Source organism: Microcaecilia unicolor, chromosome 2 (assembly GCF_901765095.1).
Source record: "Microcaecilia unicolor chromosome 2, aMicUni1.1, whole genome shotgun sequence".
NCBI classification, from domain to species: domain Eukaryota; kingdom Metazoa; phylum Chordata; class Amphibia; order Gymnophiona; family Siphonopidae; genus Microcaecilia; species Microcaecilia unicolor.
In genome coordinates, this window is record NC_044032.1 from 27,078,831 (window position 1) to 27,099,034 (window position 20,204).

The following is a 20,204-nucleotide window of genomic DNA, read 5'->3' on the forward strand; positions in this document are numbered from 1 at the left end:
GTCATATGGAGGAGCGTAACAAAATTCCAAGACTCTGCAATCATATTGCTGAGCTCCATAGGCGCATAACGGGCTGGGCCTGCATGTAACTCAAATCCAACGCATTAAAGCAGCCACGTTATACAAGCAAATATCCGTGACCCCCAAACCCCCTCTAGACTTATTCGGATAAGATCTTTTCTGACAAATTATATACTATTCTCTGGTACAGCGTTGCTATCAATGTGTCCTGATTGATCTCGGCTGGGGCTGAATTGGTGCTATTTGTACTGCACCCTGAACCTGCTAGTAAAGGATACTATTTATGACCTGCAGTATGCTGGCTGTTGTGGCATTGGGTAGCGAATGGAGCGTCAAAGTCATGTCTAGTTAAACTGCTTTTTTGGGGTAAGTGGCTATTTGAAGAAGATGTCAATAACTTGGTGAAAGAACTGGGGGAAAGTAAGCCACAGCAGTTGCTGGAGGATAAGCCAAAAGCCTCTGGTTGTCCGTCTTCAGGGGGCTCTCGGTATCGATTTCGAGATAGCAGACAGTTCCTGCCTGGTCATCAGTAATATGGTCAGAAGTCCTGCTTTCAGGAACTCCAGTCTTCCTTTTGTGCAGACAGGAAGTCATCTTCTCACTCAGCTAGAGCACCCAGTGCCTCCAGAACTTCGCAATGATGTGAGGCTGGTCCACTGCTCTCTTTCTCTGGCGGGAGAACATCTTCAGGAGGAGTGGGCCAAAATCATGTCAGACCAGTGGGTTCTGGATAGTCTTATAGAAGGTTACAAGTTATCCTGCCCGGTCACTCCTCTCTTCTTGTAGTCTCCGTGTTGAAAAGGACCAAGGCAGTCGAGGTTCAGGCCACCATAGATTCCTTTCTGGTGCTGCAGGCCATTGTTCAAGTTCCCCAGGCTGAACAAGGACAAGGCAGATACTCCGTCTACTTCATTGTCCCAAAGAGGGAAAGCACCTTTTGTCTGGTTTTAGATATCAGAGGTCTAAACCACTGCCTCCACGTATCCTATTTTCATGTGTAGTAGTCATTGCCTTTGTTGAAGAAGGAGAATTACTCACCGCCCTTGATCTGAAGGAGGCATACTTGCATATACCCATATGGCTACTGCATCAGTGGTTTCTATGTTTTGCATTGCCAGTTCTAATTCAGGGCTTTGCCCTTCGGTCTCGTCCCAGCTCCAAGAACATTTACCAAGATTATGGTGGTGGTGGCATCCTTCCTTCAATGCCAGGAAATCAGTTCACCCTTATCTAGATGACTGACTGGCTCCATTCATGCATCATCTTATTCAGACAGTGTGGCAGCAACGGACAACGTTGTTCATCTGCGGTCATTGGGTTGGGTTATCAATTTCGAGAAGAGTAGACTAACTCCATCGCAGACGCTGGAGTATCTGGGTGTTCTATTCAACACAGCACTGGAGGAGCTCTTCCTCACGGAGCACAGGAGGTCAAAGCTGGTTCAACAGATTCTTCCTCTCAGTCAAGGAAGGTCTGGGGTCACTGGTAGTGGTAATGGAAGTGGTGCCATGGGCAAGGGCTCATATGTGGCCATTACAGGAATCTCTCTTCAGCTGCTGGTCTCTGGTTTTACAGAAGTATGACCTTCATCTTCCTTGGACTCTGGTTGCCAGATGGGGTATGCAGTGGTGGTTGTCGCCCAGGAATTTGAATGTCCGCATAACACAATGAGAGGTGGTGACACCAGCAAGTCATGTCGGGGAGCTCATTACAAGTTCCGTCTGGCACAGGGCACCTGGATGGAACAGGAGTCTCGGTGGTCGATAAATCACTTGGAGCTCAGGACAGTGTGGAATGCCTTATGCAACTTTGCTCCCTGTCTGGTGGGGACCCCATTCCGGGCTTTCTGCGACAGTGGTGGCTTATATCAAGCCAACAAGCAAGGCGGGACCTGCAGTCGTCTGATGGCAGTGGAGGTGACCTGCCTCATGAGTTGGGCAGAGAAAAATATTCTCTGCATGTCAGCAGCTCAAATCGCGAGGTTGTTGAATGAGGAGGTGGATTTTCTCAGTAGGCATTCCATGGATTCAGGAGAATGGGAACTATTCAGCCGGGAGTTTCAGCTGATAGTGGACTGATGGTGTTCTCTACTTCTGGACAATGGCAATCAAAAGGAATGCCAAAGTGCCCAAGTTCTTGAGCTATTAAAAAGAACCGTGATTGATGTCATACTGCAGCCCTGGCACGAGACACATCTACTGTAAATCTTCCTTCCTTGGTCAGTGGTAGGCCATATGTTGAAAAGGATTGCATTTCACTGGGGTTGAATAATTCTCTTAGTCCCAAGAAATTGGTAAGAAACATAGAAAAATGAAGGCAGATAAAGACCATATGACCTATCCAGTCTTCCTAGCATGCCATCTTCTCTCCCTTTCAGTCACTTAGATTGTTCCAAGCTTTGTTGAAATTCAGATACAACTTTTAACTCCACCATCTCCACCGGGAGGCTATTCTATGAATTCACCACCCTTTCCTAGAAGTATTTCCATAGGTTATTTTGTCTATTCCCTTTCACCTTCATTCTGTGCTCCCTCATTCCAGAGGTTCCTTTCAGTTGAAAGAGACTCGCTTCCTGTGCATTTATACCACATAGGTATTTAAACATCTCTCTCATGTCTCCCCTCTCCCACCTTTCTTCCAGAGTATACATATTGACATCTTTAAATCTGTCCCCATACGCTTTGATGAAGACCACTGTCCATTTTAGTAGCTGCCCTCTGGACCATTCCATCCTGTTTATATATTTTTGAAGGTAAAAGTCTTCAGAATTTATACAATATTCTAAATGAGGTCTACTACTACTACTACTACTATTTAGCAGAGTGTTATACAGGGGCATCATGACCTCCTATTCTCTACAGGCCATTCCTCTCCCTATGCACCCAAACATCCTTCTAACTTTTACTGTCACCTTTTCTACATGTTTGGCCATTTTAAGATCATTACATACAAATGTCACCCAAGTCTTGCTCCTCTTTTATGTACAAAAGTTCTTCATCCCCTCACTGTTCCCTCAGGTTTTCTCAGCCCAAATGTATGGCTCTGCATTTTTTAGCATTAAATCTTAGCTGCCAAATTCCAGACCATTCTTCAAGCTTTAGTAGGTCCTTCCTCATCAGGGGTGTCTACTCTGTTGCAGATTTTGTTATCAGCAAAGAGGCAAACCTTACTAGACAGCCCTTCATTAACATTGTTTACAAACATGTTAAAAGAACCAAACCCTGCGGCACACCACTGATAACATCCTTTTCTCAGAGTGAATTCTGTTTACCACTACCCTCTGTCGCCTTCTACTCAATCAGTTCCTAACCCAGTCAGTCACTTTAGGGCCATACTGAAGGCACTCGGTTTATTATGTATCTATATACATAATAAACTATACTACTATATACATAATAAAGTATACTACTACTAATCATATGCAGGTACTTTCTCTGTCCCCAGAGGGCTCACAATCTTAAGTTTTTGTACCTGGGGGAATGGAGGGTTAAGTGACTTCAAGGAGCTGCAGTGGGAATTGAACCCAGGTCACCAGGCTCAAAGTTCACTATATCAAAGGCTTTGCTAAAATCTAAATATACCACATCTAGCACTCTCCCTCGATCCAATTCTCTCTGGTACCCAGTCTGTTAATCTGTTTGTGAGCCCTTGAGCCCAGGCTGAGGCCTAGGAAGGATCTTGGCCAAGGCCTGGGGTGGACCAAACGGGTGCTACACACAACCCCAGCCACCAAGCCCCGCACACACATGACAAGCAACTAGCACCACCAGAAAAAGGGAAATAGACTACTCAGGCGGGCCTCACTGCTGACCAGGAACCCACTCGTTCAGAGTCCAAGCGTGCGGGCCTCACAGCCGAACAGGAACCGAGTCATACACTGGGAAGGGAGAAAGAATAATGAGGGATCTCCTGAGGGACTGGAGCACAAGGAAAGCACACAGCACAAGCTAGAGACACCAGGGAAAGGGCGACAGAAGCTACTATAGGAATACACAAGGCTGTGCCACACGGCAGTCAAGAAGGCTAAAGGATGCCACTCAAAGGAATACTCTAGGCTGTACCATATAGCATTCAAAGGTAAGGAGAAGCCACCTATAGGAATACACAAGGCTGTGCCACATAGCGCACAAGGGTAAAGGGAATCCACACACAAGAATGCACAAGGCTGGCCCCACAGCACACAAGGGTAAAGGGAAGCTGCATATAGGAATACACAAGGCTGTGCTACACAACGCACAAGTTTAAAGGGAAGCAAACAGAGAAAGGTGCCTTAACATATGCAGATCAGGCAAGGAACAAAGCTCACCAAAATCTGGAGACAGACTCAGCAAACCAAGGGGAAAAAACAGGCTAAAGGAAGGCTGCTTCTGAAACAGCAGGAAGCAGAGCAAACACGACAGACAAAAGTAAGGCAAACAAAGGAAAACTTAAACGAACAGGAGCAAATACAAGGACAGGGAGTCTGCCGACAGAGGCAGGACTACAGAAAGCAAATACTAAATTCAGCACATAAAGGGTTGTTACACTGAGGAAAGGCAAACTAAACAAACGAACCGGAACGATACAAGGGACAAGCTTACCACAGACCACACTACACTAGCAAGCAGGGAACAGACTCAGGTGCAGGGGAGTGAAACAATCAAGCTCATGCTGGGAACACCCAGCAAACACAGAAGCTACGAGGAGAGAAGCAAAAGTCCAACAAACACACAGTATGCAACAGCACAGACTGAGAGAAAGGGCAACAGGCTTCAGAAATCAAACACTAAAGCATGGCCTGTAGGGAGAGGTAAGCTTAAATAGATAGATCAGACTTTTGACGTCTGCTGCTTCAGACATCAGCTCAACCCCTGACAGGCCAATCAGAAGCAAGTCCCAAACCATTCCCCCAGTGGCGTAGCCAGAAGACAATTTTTGGGTGGGCCAGCGGGTTGGATGGGTGGGCACTACAAGCCCCCCCCCCCCCCCCTCCACACACACACATGCACACGCGCCTGCCTGTCCAGCACATTTAAAGTTATCGGCGCTGCCTCCACTCACCTCCCACCGTGGCGCTGCCTCCTCTCCTTAACTTCATGGTCTCCGTCTCCCACCCCCACGGCAGCGCTCTATCGGCGCTGCCTGCCTGACAGCTGACAGACATGGCGCGACGACGTCCTGCTCCGGGACCTTCCCTCTGCTGCGTGCAATCCGCCCTGCATAAACAGGAAGTTGAATCAAAGCGGCAGAGGGAAGGCCCCGGAGCAGGAGGGCGTTGCGCCGCGTCTGTCAGCTGTCAGGCAGGCAGCGCTGATAGCAAATTAAAAGCGCTGCCGCGAGGGTGGGAGACAGAGACTGTGAAGTGCAGGAGAGGAGGCAGCGCTACGGCGGGGGAGGGAGAAGGTGAGGATGGGCCTGAGACAAAACTGGGTGGGCCTGGGCCCATCCAGGCCCACCCGTAGCTACGCCCCTGCATTCCCCTGCCTGTCTAGCAAAATCATAACACAGTCAAAGAAATTAATCAGATTTGTCTGAAAAGACCAGCTTCTATTAAAACCATGTTGCCTCTGGTCCTGTAATCCATTAGATTCCAAAAACTTTACTATTCTCTATCTTAAAAGTTTCCATTAATTTACCATAGAAAGTCGGACTTACCGACCTCTTCTTTACTTCTGCTTCTGTGGAGAGATCAAGACCACAAGTGGAAACATACAGCACTCTTGGGTGTTTGCAATATCTTTATAATATCATCAGAACACGTCACTAGGGAGAACCAAAGGAGATTTTAGAAATTCTACAAGTCTTTAGGCATGTATTGGTATTCTCCATCTCCTCCAAATCCCTGTTACACACTTGAAATTATTGTTTGTCATTTATTCTTTATTACTAGCAATACCGCCTTCTTCTGCCAAACAGGTTTAAGCAGTTCAAAATATAGTAACATAGTAACATAGTAGATGACGGCAGAAAAAGACCTGCACGGTCCATCCAGTCTGCCCAACAAGATAAACTCACGTGTGCTACTTTTTGTGTATACCTTACCTTGATTTGTAGCTGTCCTTTTCAGGGCACAGACCATATAAGTCTGCTCAGCACTATCCCCACCTCCCACCACCGGTTCTGGCACAGACCGTATAAGTCTGCCCAGCACTATCCCCGCCTCCCAACCACCAGTCCCGCCTCCCACCACCGGCTCTGGCACAGACCGTACAAGTCTGCCCAGCACCATCCCCGCCTCCCGCCACCGGCTCTGCCACCCAATCTCGGCTAAGCTCCTTAAGATCCATTCCTTCTGAACAGGATTTCTTTATGTTTATCCCACGCATGTTTGAATTCCGTTACTGTTTTCCTCTCCACCACCTCCCGCGGGAGGGCATTCCAAGCATCCACCACTCTCTCCGTGAAAAAATACTTACTGACATTTTTCTTGAGTCTGCCCCCCTTCAATCTGATTTCATGTCCTCTCGTTCTACTGCCTTCGCATCTCCGGAAAAGGTTCGTTTGCAGATTAATACCTTTCAAATATTTGAACGTCTGTATCGTATCACCCCTGTTTCTCCTTTCCTCCAGAGTATACATGTTCAGGTCCGCAAGTCTCTCCTCATACGTCTTGAGGAGAGACTTGCGGACCTGAACATGTATACTAGATGAAAAGAACTCCATTAATAATAGGAAAAAGTACAGTGACATTAAGATTCGTCTATACAACAAATTATAGTTGAGAGAGAGCAATAACCAGTCTTCTATTATAGCCAGCCGAGCTCCAAGTCAGACCCTCTGAGAAGGTATGTTTTTTTAGGAGGCTGTAAACTTTTTGTAATTTAATTCAGTACATAGGTTAAGGTAAAATATTCCACAAAGCAGGAGCCAAACAGAAAAATGGTTAATTTCAGCCGCGCTTGAGGTGGAGGGTGGAAGACTAACCGGTGATTGTTGAAAGTGCAGAGAGATCTAGTCGGTAAATACAAGGTACTGGACAAGAAAACATATGAGGGGTAATCATTTTGAAGAGCTCGATATATAAGAATTAAAATCTTTTAATTGGATGTGATAAGCCGGAAGCAAATGTTTTTTAAATAGCAGAGTAGCTTGCATGACATAGAAAGTGAACTGCTGCATTATGTAGAGTCTGCAATCTTTTAAATTAGTACAGTAATACCTGCATAGATTGTTAAAGTGGTCTAAGCATGAAATTCATAAGGCGTGGACAAGAGTGTGAAAGGTGGAATCATTAAAGTAACTTCTAAGTGAACAAAGTTGAAGTAATTCAGCAAAATCTTTTCACAACAACGGATATGTAAGATGCAAAAGATAATTGTTAGTAAATTATTACACCTAAATATCAAAAATAATTTGCATGGTGATTTGGAAACTAGGAAAGGCAGTATGGCTGAACAGTCTATCCCAGTGTTTCCTAAACCTGATCCTGGAGGTACCCCAGCCAGTCAGGTTTTCAGGCTATCCATAATAGATATTCATGAGAGAGTTTTGCGTGCATGGTCTCCACCTCATGCAAATCTATCTCATAAATATTCATTTTGGATATTCTGAAAACCTGACTGGCTCGGGTGCCCCCAGGATCAGGTTTGGGAACCACTGGTCTAACCTGCCTGAGATCCAATACAGAATTGTCTTCTCAGGGTTTAACACTAGCTTATCTAAACATCTAAGCAACCTTATCTAAACAGTAATATATTGAGTTGAGGTCAGGGTTCTGAACAGTACTGTAAATCCTATATAATAATTTGCACCTCCAACGTTCTACGTCTGGATGCCTGGGTTCGTAACACACTTCCCATTGGTCCGCCCTCACGATGATGTCAGAGGGCGGATCAGTGAAAGGGAAGGGAAGCCAGCATCAGCCAGCCACAGAACGTTGGAGGTGAGTAGAGAATCGCCCCTCTCCCCCCCCCCCCCCCCCCCGTCCTCACTCCGAGTTCCATGCCCCCTCCCTCTCCTCCAAGTTCCAGGCTCCCCTCCCCTTCGAGTTCCAGGACCAACCTCCCTCTCCTCCTCTCCCTCTCCTCCCCTCCGAGTTCCATGCCCCCCCTCTCCTCCGAGTTCCAGACCCCCGCACCTCCCTCTCCCTCTCTCTCTCTCCCCTCCGAGTGCAAGCACGACCTGTCCTTCGCCTGCCTCTCGCCTTCCTGGGTGCCGGACAGAATTTTAAAATTCTTACTTCGGGGTCCGGCGTCAGCAGTGAAGGCGAGCGGCGCTTCAGACTGCGTTCCCTTCTGTCTCGGCTCTGCCTCTGGTCCCACCCTTCCGGAAACAGGAAATGAGGTCGGGACCAGAGACAGAGCTGAAACAGAAGGGAAGGCAGTCTGAAGCGCCGTGCCGGCTCCACTTCACTGTTGCTGCCGGACCACGAGGTAACAAGTTTTAAATTACAGCCGGCACTTAGGAAGGCAAGGGGCAGGCGGACAGGTCGTGCTTGCACTCACAGGCGAGAGAGAGAGAGAGGGAGGGAGGCGGGGTCCTGGAAGGGGAGGGGGGTCCTGGAACTCGGAGGAGAGGGAGGTAGGGGGGCATGGAACTCGGAGGGGAGGCGGTTGGAACTCAGAGGAGAGAGAGGTAGGGAGGGGGGCATGGAACCTTGCTAGCGCCCGTTTCATTTCTATCAGAAACGGGCCTCTTTTACTAGTTATCAATAAAATATCATTAGAATAATATGCAGTCCCCTCTAAATTTTGAGTGAGCGTTGCTAAAGGGCTTAGGAATATGTTGAATAGTAATGAAGAGCGAATTGAACCCTGAGAGACTCGTTGTAGTCTTCCCTTTTTGCTTGTCCAAAACACATTCCTGGGCTTCTATCTTGGTTTGAAATAAGATGTGACCCATGAAAATCTTATCAATTCCTCAGCAACCCTCCAGACCGGTCAAGACGCTTGGGTTATGCATGCCTACCAGCAGAGGGAGACTGAGAACACTAACTTCAAACTGAGTACATATAACCTGTGCTAGCCCTCTATCTCCAGTATTTTCTCAGTCTCAGCAGAGGGTAGACATGCAGCCTGTGCAGCTTGTCCGGTCTGGTAGGATTTAGGTCCTTGTTGTGAGATTAGTTAATCTTCAGTTGGTTTCTGGGGATAGATTGATGGAAGAACAGTGTTAATCCCTGTGCCTGGAATAGCTGTGGTGTGCAAGGGGTTGGTAGGTCCGGTGGGGCCTGCCATTGTCCCCTCTGGGGTGTCACACCCGGGTGGCCGGGTCCCTCCCCCCGACTGGCTCTCCCTCTTATCAAATTTACTTGAAAGAGAAGTATCTAGAGATTTAAGGAAATTCCATACACTGTCTAATGTTACTGCTGTACGTCTAGCAAGCCCCATCATCATACATTCACCCCAGAAGGGCCAATTGTCATTCACCAGACAAGGTCCATCAAGAAGGGAAGGGTGTTTTCGCACCTTCTGCTCCTCAATCCTACCCAAAAACCTCTATCTATTCAAATCCTTCCCTGTGTGGTAGAGATTTCAGAGCTAAGATAGAGAACCTCTCAGTGCCAGCAAGACAACCTGAAAGTATATTTTTTCCTCTGTCTCCCACCACAGTTTTACTCACACTTCTTGGTCTCACAGGGATCTTGCATTGATCTATCCTCAACGAAACCTCCCCATTGCCAGGGGCAAGTGCTCACTCAGCACTACTAATCTCTGACTTTGGACTCAAGTTTCCAGAGGCAGCAACTGGCACAGCAAACCTCAGCAATGTGGTCTGGGCCAATGAAGGGGTAGGTGGTGTTGCCCAGGTGTAAGTGCAAATCTTCCCCTTTTGCTTTATTATCAGGGGCCAGTATCGCCAAGCATTACATATTTCCAAGTCAGTTGCTCACATACCAGCACCTACACACTGCTATCAAACGTTCTCTGGCCAATATTCAAAGCAATTTAAGTGGACAGTAGCCTCTGAATATCCAAGGCTAATCTAGACAGCGGCAATCAGTGTCTATAAAAACATTGACCGTTGCCAGCTGAATATTTTCTAGTCTGTTTTTAAAGAGGTTGTAAATTAGTGTCAGTATCGGCTTATCTTTGTTTCTGTGTAAGTGTTTTTGGTAACCCACAATATTCTCTCCTCCAGTGTTTTACAGATAGTTTATAGTTTTATTAATTTTAAAAAATGTAATAACCCTTGTTCCTAGGATATGTTAAAAGTAAATGTTAAGGAAAATATTCATGAAATTTATACCTTTTTATAGACTTTTTGCACGAGAAGATGGCAAGCACATTGTGCAGATTGTGGGACTGCGTGAAGTTCAAGTGAATACTGTGGACCTACTTCTAGAGGTAAGTTTGCTGGCCTATTTGCTGTAATTTGTTTCCATGATATCTGTTTAGTATATATGATTCCAGTGGCGTAGCAGGGGGGGCTGCCACCCGGGGCGGGGCGGTTCACCGTTGCACCCCCCCTGGGTGCAGCACGATGACATCCCCCCCCCCCTCGGCGCATCAACACCCCCCTCCCCCCAGACCAGCTTCCGCACCCTACCTTTAAAAAGAATGTCGGAATCCGAGGCGAGGCGCAGCGCCTGCTCTGCACGTAAAAGAAATGTGGACCGTCGGGCCTTCTCTCGCTCTGTCTGTCCCGCCCTTGCGGAAATAGGAAGTTGCGTCAGCGGAGGGCGGGACAGATAGAGCGAGGGAAGGCCCGGCGGTCCACATTTCTTTTACGTGCAGGGCAGGCGCGAGGGGCTGCGCCTCGCCTCGGATTCCGACATTCTTTTTAAAGGTAGGGTGCGGGAGCTGGTCGGGGGGTGTCGATGCGCCGAGGGGGGGAAGCTGGCAGGGAGCACCCCCCCTGAGCTGACACCCGGGGCGGACCGCCCCCCCTTGCTACGCCACTGTATGATTCTGTCTTGGGTATCCTATATAATAATTCTCACCTCCAACGTTCTATGCTTGGGACCGTGGCTCCCTGGCTGCAAGTGGTCTGTGAGGCAGACACGCACAGACGTCACTGACGTCAACACAGCTGATTCCAAGGGAAGGGGAGGAGTCACTCCTCCTACTGCCTCGGAATCAGCTGTCACCCCCCCCCGTGCTACGGCCCCCTCGAAACCCACCCCCTCCCGCGAACCTGTCGATCCCCCCCCGGAACGCCGAAAACCGCACCCTCCCCCTCCCGCCGCTGTTGTGCACTACCTTCGGGTGGGTTCCTCAATCATCTTCTCAGAAAGATTAACTCCGTGCGTCTGACGTCAGACGCACGCAGAGGAACTTCCAGACAAGATGATTGAAGAACCTACGGGAAGGGAAGAACAACACGGCGGCGGTGGCGGCAGTTTTCGCTCGTACGGGGGGGGGGGAACGACAGGTTCGCGGAAGGGGGGGTTCGAGGGGGCCGTAGCACGGGGGGGGGGGGGGGGGAATTGCCTGCCTAAGGCCCGTTTCCTTGCCTACAGAAACGGGCCTTTTTTACTAGTCTTTAATAATTTGAGGAAACAAACTTCACTTTTTATTAATCATTAAAAATAACAGGTAGAGAAAACATATAGAGACTTGGTCTAGAAAATGCTTTCCATCATAGACTTATAGAAGCTGTGGTGGATTTGTGGTATAGGTGTGGGATTGAGTGTGTATTGTTTTTTGGTATATTGGTGCATAATAGAAATGTGGGGAGTATTTTTCTAGGTAAGGAGTGTATGCTTCTGGGGCAGGGGTTGTCAATCCAGTCCTCGGAACACACCTAGCCAGTCAGGTTTTCAAGATACCCATAATGAATATACATGAGATTGATTTGCATCCCCTACCTCCATTGTATGCAAATTTATGCATATTCATTGTGGGTATCCTGAAAACCTGACTGGCTTGGTGTGTCCTGAGGATTGGGTTGAGAAACCCCTTCTATGGGGGGAGGGGATATGTATGGGTTGTGGGAAAGGTGTGTTTGTGGTGGGCAGATGTTGTAAGAAGTATATGTGGAGGTATGGTATGTGTAGAAGGTATATGGAGGTGTGTGTGAGGGGGTGTTGGTTGCATGTACATATGGGTGTGTGGGGTGTGAATGTTTTTGTGAATGTGTTGGGGTGAGGTGAGGGGAATGTGGGAAGTTCAATTGGGGGGGGGGGGGGGGTGAGGTTAATCATATGTTTTAATTTGTAAACCGTGTTGAACCCGTAAGGGTATATAGCAGTATAGAAGTGCTACATTAATATGCATAGGGTATGTGGGGGAAGTATGTATCGAATATATATGTAGAGAGGATGTGTGTATTTGTGGAGAAGATGTGTACATTGTAATAGTGGGGGAGGTGTTTTTGAAGCTGTCTTTTGGCACCAACCTTTGCTTCTCTACTTTTTTTTTTTTTGGATAGTTATTCTGGCAGTATAAATATATATATAGAGAGAGAGAGACTGGCTGCTCCACCTTTAATAGCAATAATTGCAACCAAACACGTCCTATAATTTGATAATGAAATAAATAAATATTATTTTATTTATTTATTTTTGTTACATTTGTACCCTGCACTTTCCCACTCCACTCATGGCAGGCTCAATGCGGCTTACATGGGGCAATGGAGGGTTAAGTGACTTGCCCAGAGTCACAAGGAGCTGCCTGTGCCGGGAATTGAACTCAGTTCCTCAGTTCCCCAGGACCAAAGTCCACCACCCTAACCACTAGGCCACTCCTCCACTTATGGGTTTTTAAATAGTTTTATGTAATTAGTTTGTTATTTTGTCCTATTTTGTGTAATTGTGTATATGAGAATTTTTTTGTTTGTTTTTCTTTTCTTTTTTTTGTAACCTGTTCTGGGCTTAATTGGGAGGACAGGCTAAATAATGAAATAAATAAACATCAGTCTTTCACATTGCTGTAGAGGAATCTGAGCTGTCCCTTCTTTGTAGAACTGCTTTAATTCAGACACGTTCATTGGTTGTTGTGTATGAACTGCTTATTTTGGGTCCTGCCACCACATCTCTATTGAGTTAAAGTCAGGGCTTTAACTAGGCCAGTCCAAAACTTTAATTTTATTTCTCCTCCGCCATTTAGATGTAGACTTGCTTTTGTGTTTTGAATCATCGTCTTGCTGCATCACCCAATTATGCTTCAGCTTTAGCTTACAGACAAGGTGAATGGATATTCTTAAGAATTTTCTGTTATAGTGTAGAATTCATGGTTCTTTCAATAATGCCTACGTGAGGTTCTTGTTCGTAAGGGTGCTATTTCGTCCAGTATGCTTCTGCATCTTTTATCCCATTCTGAGAAGTAGTATATAGAGTCCGTTTGTGCTGTCCATTCGTTTTTATATATCTGTTTCCAAAATGTTTCCGAGTCTATTTGTCCTCTTGTGCTGTAGGTTGTGTGTTCTTGTATACGGTGTGAACCCTTTTTCTGCCATTTTAGGGATAGGTTTAGTTTGTAGTGGTCAGTCCATGGTGTTTCTGTCCATTTAATTTCTGTTATTATTAGGTTCTGGTCTGTGGACAGATTGTGTGAGTTGAGGTTGAGTGTGTGCCCTTTGACATAGGTTGCTTGCATGTGTGACTATTTAAGATCCCATGAGTGGAGGAATTCCTTGCATTCTTGTGTGTTGGTAGAGTTTGGGTCTTCTAGGTGGAGGTTAATGTCTCCTAATACTAGTATATTGGAGTTGGTTACACAAGTGTTTGAAATGAAGTCCATGAAGTTGGTCTGGCCTTCGTTCCAATTACCTGGAGGTCTGTAAAACAAGACACAATTCACATGATCGCGTAGGGTTTTGTTGTGGATTCTGATTGAGGCAATTTCAAGTTGATGTGTTATGGACTTGGCGGTGGTAAAGTGGGACAGATAGATTAGTGCTATGCCTCCGCCTCTCTTTTCTTTTCTGGTCCAGTGTGTGATTTTATATCCTGGAGGGCACAGGTCTAGGATTATAGGGTCCTTTTGGTCATGGATCCAAGTTTCAGTGAGGAAGAGTCTGGCGTGATCCGGTCTGTTAGTGTTACTGTTTTATTTACAGCGGATCTGGCGTTGACGTGGCCCGCTTGGATTGTTTGGAATGGGTCTTCTGTATTTGTTGTTAAGTGGACTTTTGTTAGTTGTCGTTTCTTTGTTGAGGTGAGTTTGTTTGGGCCCTTCTTTCCCTTCTCTTGTGGTGGTTCGCATGTAAGTGTTCTTCCTTTGTTTAGGTTGTTAACAGTTTGATGAGGTGTGGTGTATTTGATCAATCTATGATGATTGTATAGTATGGGTATGATGTTGTTTTCTGCAAGTGGGGTGGTTAGTGTTAAGTGGATCAGTGTTAGGGAGTAGATTATTAGGAGTAGTTTGAGGGTATTCATTATGGTATATATTTCCTGTGGTTTCTATTAAGACCATGTTGTCCAAGTCTGCTCTCCTCACAAGCCTGCCTTCTCCGGTTGATCAAATGCAGTGCAAAAGGCTCCTTCTCAGGCACGCCCATCCTGCTGAAGGTGTCTTCAGTTCACTAGCAATTATTCAGTTTTTACTTTGGTTTTTACTTTCAGTCCTTTCAAGCCTTGTCAGTTTTATAGTCTCAATATCTTGAAATATAATAGCCACTTTACTCACGGTCTGGTGATCGGACCTGTTGCCCAGGACACAGAGACTCCGCAACCCTGGGAGCTGTGTCTATGTTGGAGGTAGACACCAGAGGGGGGCAGTAGCCTCAGGCTGCCGCTGCTGCTTTGCTCTGAGCCTCTCGGAGCATGTCTCCGGGGCCTCCGCTGCGTTGCCCCTTCTCCTCTTGTTGCTGCTGCTGTTCTCTGGTCTCGGTGCTGTCAACTGAGCCCTTGGCGGCCTCGGCGGTTCCCTCACGCCTCCATAACTCCCATGCTCCTAGGGCAGCTCCACTAGACAGTGCTCCCCTTTCCTGCTGCCGTCTGAGGAGCCGGCGGGCAAGGAGGCAGATCCGGGCGCACGACCGCTTCCACATAGTCCGTGTGGTTCCCCGTGGGAGAGGGTCGATCGTCTCTCCTTGCTCTGAGTGAGCGGGTGGGTGAGGAGGCAGAGTCGGGCGCACAGTCGCTGCTCGGCGAGCCTCGTGCGGTCCCCCTGTTGATCTATTACGAGGTTTTGGTAAGTAGTGGGATTGTGCTAGCTGGATAAAACCAGGAGTTTGGTTTTGTCTCGGTTCAGTTTAAGCTTGACAGTTACAGCCCAGTTTTCCATGAGGTCAAGTCCTATTTTGTGTATTTGGAGTGGAGGAGTGGCCTAGTGAGTTCGATTCCCACTTCAGGCACAGGCAGCTCCTTGTGACTCTGGGCAAGTCACTTAACCCTCCATTGCCCCATGTAAGCCGCATTGAGCCTGCCATGAGTGGGAAAGCGCGGGGTACAAATGTAATACAAATAAAAAATAAAAATAAATTTTGGCCTTATCCAGTATTTTTGTGATGCTGTTGTTGAAAAGTATGTAGATGGTGACATCATATGTATATATGAATGGGTTTAAACCCATTTTGTCCAGTTTCTTGCCAAGTGGAGCTATCAGGACATTGAATAATATTGGTGATATCGGGTAAAACCTGGATCCAAGGGGTTTAGATGAAATTTTTGGTGCTGTATCAATCTAACAGGCAAATCAGAGGGAATAACACAAAATGATGTCAGGTAATTAGAGTATATGAAGCCACAGATAGAACAACCAAGCGGATTCAGGAATCGCAGGAAGCAAATGTTTTATTCATAACCCCACGAGACGCTTATTAGAGCAACTCTAATCTATACTGATTCGAGTGAATTTTAGCAGCACAAGATCTTAGAAGAGACAGCCGGAGAATTGTTCACACAGACGGTTTAAAAACAGTTCATTCATAAGATTATCTACATACCAATACAAAAATCATCCAATGTATAAATAGAGAACGAGACTTTATAGGACTCCTGGCGCAGGCCTATACGGCCGAAACACAGCTGTGTCGAGTCCTTTTCTACCTATTTTTGTATCACTTTTAATGGTTAATAAATATTTTTAAGGTTTTAAATTAGAAGTGTCGTCTTTATCATATTCATAAAAATTTTTTTATTTTTTTTCTTTTCTTTTTTCCTTTTTTTTCATTTGTTTGGTCATTTTCGCTGTTTTGTTCATTATTCATAACCCGACACTGCTTGTATTTCAGCTGCTGCCTGCAGCAGGTGTCTGTCACATAAACACAATATCGTACATATCAGTTTTTAAAACTGTGAAACTTAATTTTATTAAAATAAAAATTAAATAATGGACATATAAATACCACTATGAATTAAAACATTGATCTGGAAAATCCTTCTTAATAACAACAATACAGGAAACCCTGTAAAAGATACATATAAAAATGATAAATGATTGGACAGATATAAAGATATATAAATTGCCACCTTAAGTCACTTAAAGGGGGTCTTTTACAAAAGCGTGGTAGCATTTTTAGCGCACGCTAATGATTAGGAATATATGGGCATCTCAAGCATTTAGCGCATGCTTATTTTTAGCGAACGCTAAATACACTAGCTCACCTTTGTAAAAGGACCCCACAATGATGCATCTCCAAATAAATTATCACTATCACTTGAAATATAAATATGTAGTTATATAACAGTCAATAAGATGTCATATATTAAAATGTACACATACATAATAGAACATAAATTGAAAGCTGAAAATTAAAAATTCTGGCCTAAGAGAATCTCATACATTTCCTTAACAATACAAACTGCCATATGCTTATGATAAAGGACAAGATATTATTCAAAATAATATTATTTCTTCGAAGACAAGCAGGCCATTAATTCTCACAGCTGAGTAATGTGATCCTGCGTTTCCCAATCTGGAATTCGTAACAAGCTGAAAAACAGCTGTGTGGAGAGCGAGTGCCACTCCACCGCACATGCACAAGTGCCTTCCTGCCCGCCTCGAGAGCACGGTTATAGCACTTGTTTTTCTACCATGGTGAGGAGAAGCTGCTTCTGTGGTGTCTTTTCATTCCTGGTCCAGAAAGAGCTTTTTCTTTTGCCTCTCAGCTCATCTTTTTTGCCCTTTTTTCAGTGTTCCTGTGCTTAGGTTTCCATTTGCTTCTCCACAAAGCTTCTTAGTTTTCTTTTTTTTCTAAGTTTTAAGTTTCCTTTATTTTCCTTTAGGCCTTGTTTAGGCCGTGACTTCAGCCAGGTTTTTTCCTTGCCTTTTTCTGGCACCATCATAACGTTTGATTTGGCTGCAGAAGTTTTCCTGTCCATATCCACTAAAGTTCCCAGTGTCTTCAAGCGCTGTACCTGCTGCAGTTGGACCATCTCTGGCAAAGACACCCATTCTTGGTGTCTTCAGTGTTTAGGGCCTGACCATAGCCCTGCTAACTGTCCTCTGTCTTCAGATAAGAACATTTTTGGAGCTGTCGACGTCAGGGGCTGCACTGACATCGGGAATATCGGTTCACATAGCTGCTATGAGACCCATGGACACTGGGAGCAGTGGTGCGTCGAATGGGTCTCCACCTGTCTCGACGCAGACAGCTGGGCAGGGCTTTGGGCAAAGGCCAAGAAGCATCAATCATCTTCGACACACAGTGTTGAGAGCTCCGGGACATTGAGGGATTCGGCACCCGAGAAGCGTCGTCACCGGGAGAACTACTCCCCCTCTAACCAGGCGGTGCTGATGCGTTGGTCCACTAGCAGCAAGGACCTGCCTCGGCCCCATCAGTTCTGCAGCCTTCTCGGAGCCAGCACCCCAGCCTTTCCCAGTGTTGGCCCTCGATGAGCACATCTGGGCCTTGCTTCCTGAGCTGCTGGATGGCCTCTTGTAACAGTATGCATCAGCATCAGGGGTGCTTGCGCCTACCCTGCTTCCTGTTGCAACCTCGCTTGGACCTTGGCCCTTAACCTGTGATGTGACCTCCAACGCTAGTGTTTTGTGTGGCTCCGGTGTCAACTGCCACCCATGCTGGTTCCCCCTCAATGTCAGTGGCTTCTCTAAGTTGAGACAAGCAAAATCTCAGCCCTCCCACGAGGAGTTGCTGTCTGACACTGAAGAGGAGCGCTCTTGGGATTCAGAGAAGGATCCCAAGTACTTTTCCTCGGACGAGTCTTATAGGATTCCCTCTGAACCCTCGCCTCCGCTTGAAAGGAGAAAATCTCCTCCATAGAGCCTTTCATTTCCCTGTTTTGTGAAGGAAATGGCTGAGGCCATTCACTTTTGTTAGGAGGTAGAGAACAAGCCTAGGGCCAAGGTGCTCAAGGTCCTGGACTACGAATCTCCTCTTGGGAGGCTGTGACTGTCCCTCTCCATGAGGTACTCCAGGAAGTCCTTGCTCAGAATTGGGAGTCCCCTCTGTCGGTCCCTGTCCTACCCAAGAAGATCAACATGATGTACTGGATCCACAGCACACCTGGATTTGATAAGCCCCAGTTGGCTCATCATTCCATGATGGTGGAATCCACCCCAAAAGAGCCAGAAGTTCTAGAGACTATGCCTCGGCGCCTCTAGGAAGATATTTCAGGTCTCAGTGCTCATATCCTGTATACAATCTTACCAGCTCTTTACGAGCATGTATTTTGCACCGAATGTCACATGTTTATTATCTCCCAGTTTGTGAGAAGTTGTATGTGTGTACTCAGTGCATAGAGCTCCTAGCATTCAGGGAAGGGGTCCAATCTCTGGAGGCTAGAATAACAAACTTGGAGGAGCTGAGGCAGACAGAGAGGTTTTCAAAGGAAGCCTACAGGGACATAGTAGAGAAATCCCACCTCCAGTCTGGCAACCTCTGGGCTTCCATGGAGAAGAAAGGTCTCCTTGAGGGAGAGCATCACTGTGGAGAGGCAGGAAGTAATCTTGTAGCCAGGACCTGCCCTCCAGGGGATGCAATATCCTCTTGCACTGATGATGTTTCTCCAGGGGCTTCTACCCAGGAGGGAAGGGATAAGACGGTCGTTGTAGTTGGAGATTCGATCATTAGGCATATAGATATCTAGATGACTGTTGGACAGTGAGGATCACTTGGTCACTTGCCTGATGTGAAGGTGGCGGACATCACGCATCACCTAGGTAAGATTTTAGATAGTACTGGGAAGGAGCCTTCTGTCTTGGTACATGTGGGTACAAATGACATAGGAAAATGTGGGAGGGAAGTTCTGGAGTTAAATTTAGGCTCATAGATAGAAAGCTGAAATCCAGAGATTCCAGGGTAGCATTTTCAGAAGTGCTCCCATTCCACATGCAGGACCCAAGAGACAGACAGAGCTCTGGAGTCTCAGTGCATGGATGAGGCGATTGGTGCAAGGAGGAGGGTTTTAGATTTGTTAAGAACTGGGCAACATTCTGAGTAAGGGGGAGCCTATTCCCGAAAGATGGGCTCCAACTTAACCAGGGTGGAAACAAGCTACTGGCATTAACATTTTTAAAAGAAGATAGTGTAGCTTTTAAACTAGAAACTGGGGGGAAGGTGACAGTCGCTCAAAAGCACATGGTTCAGAACAAGGTATCTTTTAAAAGATATCACCAAAATAGGGAAGATAGGGCATCCCGATAGTGAGATTGCAATAAAGACCAAAGCAGACCAGGGGTCTTTAAATAAAGAGCAGTCAGATTTTAAAGATTGAAAATTATCACTGTCAACTGCTGAGCAAGTTGTAAATAGGAACAAGAAACATTGTTTGAAATGTCTGTATGCAAATGCCAGAAGCCTAAGAAATAAGATGGGAGAGTTAGAATATATTGCACTAAATGAAAAGATAGATATAATAGTCATCTCTGAGACCTGGTAGAAGGAAGCAAACCCATGGAACACTGCCATTCCACATTACAAATTATATTGCAGAGATAGGGTGGATTGAACTGATAGAGTTAAGGAGGGCCTTGAATGGAATAGATTCAACATATGTTTTGAATCTATAGAATCAAGATATCGAATAGATTCAAGATATGTTTTGTGTCCTGCAGAATTCTTACTGCAGGACACAAAACATATCTTGGAATCCCTATGGATAGAAATTCCATGTGTAAAGGGGAAAGGGGTGGTAATTAGTGTTTATTACTGTCCACCTGGCCAGAATGAATAAGCAGATGCAGAAATGCTATCAGGAATTAGGGAGGCTAACAAATTGGGTAACACAATAATAATAGGTGATTTAAATTACCCCAGTATTTAATGGGTAAATGTAACATCAGGGCATGTTAGGGAGGTAAAATTCCTTGATGAAATCAAGGACTGCTTTATAGAGCAGTTGATTCAGGAACCAACAAGAAGGGGAACAATTCTACAAGTCCTTAATGGAGCACATGATCTGATGCAGCAGG

General features: G+C 46.0%; 1 protein-coding gene across 1 annotated transcript in view; it reads left to right on the forward strand.

The window, feature by feature from the left end:
• Window positions 1–20,204, forward strand: part of KIF24 (kinesin family member 24) — a 151,484-nt gene that overhangs the window by 46,633 nt on the left and 84,647 nt on the right. Inside the window, exon 5 of the mRNA XM_030192858.1 lies at window positions 10,199–10,286. Within this exon, the coding sequence (XP_030048718.1) occupies window positions 10,199–10,286 (88 nt within the window). The remainder of the gene's footprint in view (window positions 1–10,198; window positions 10,287–20,204) is intronic.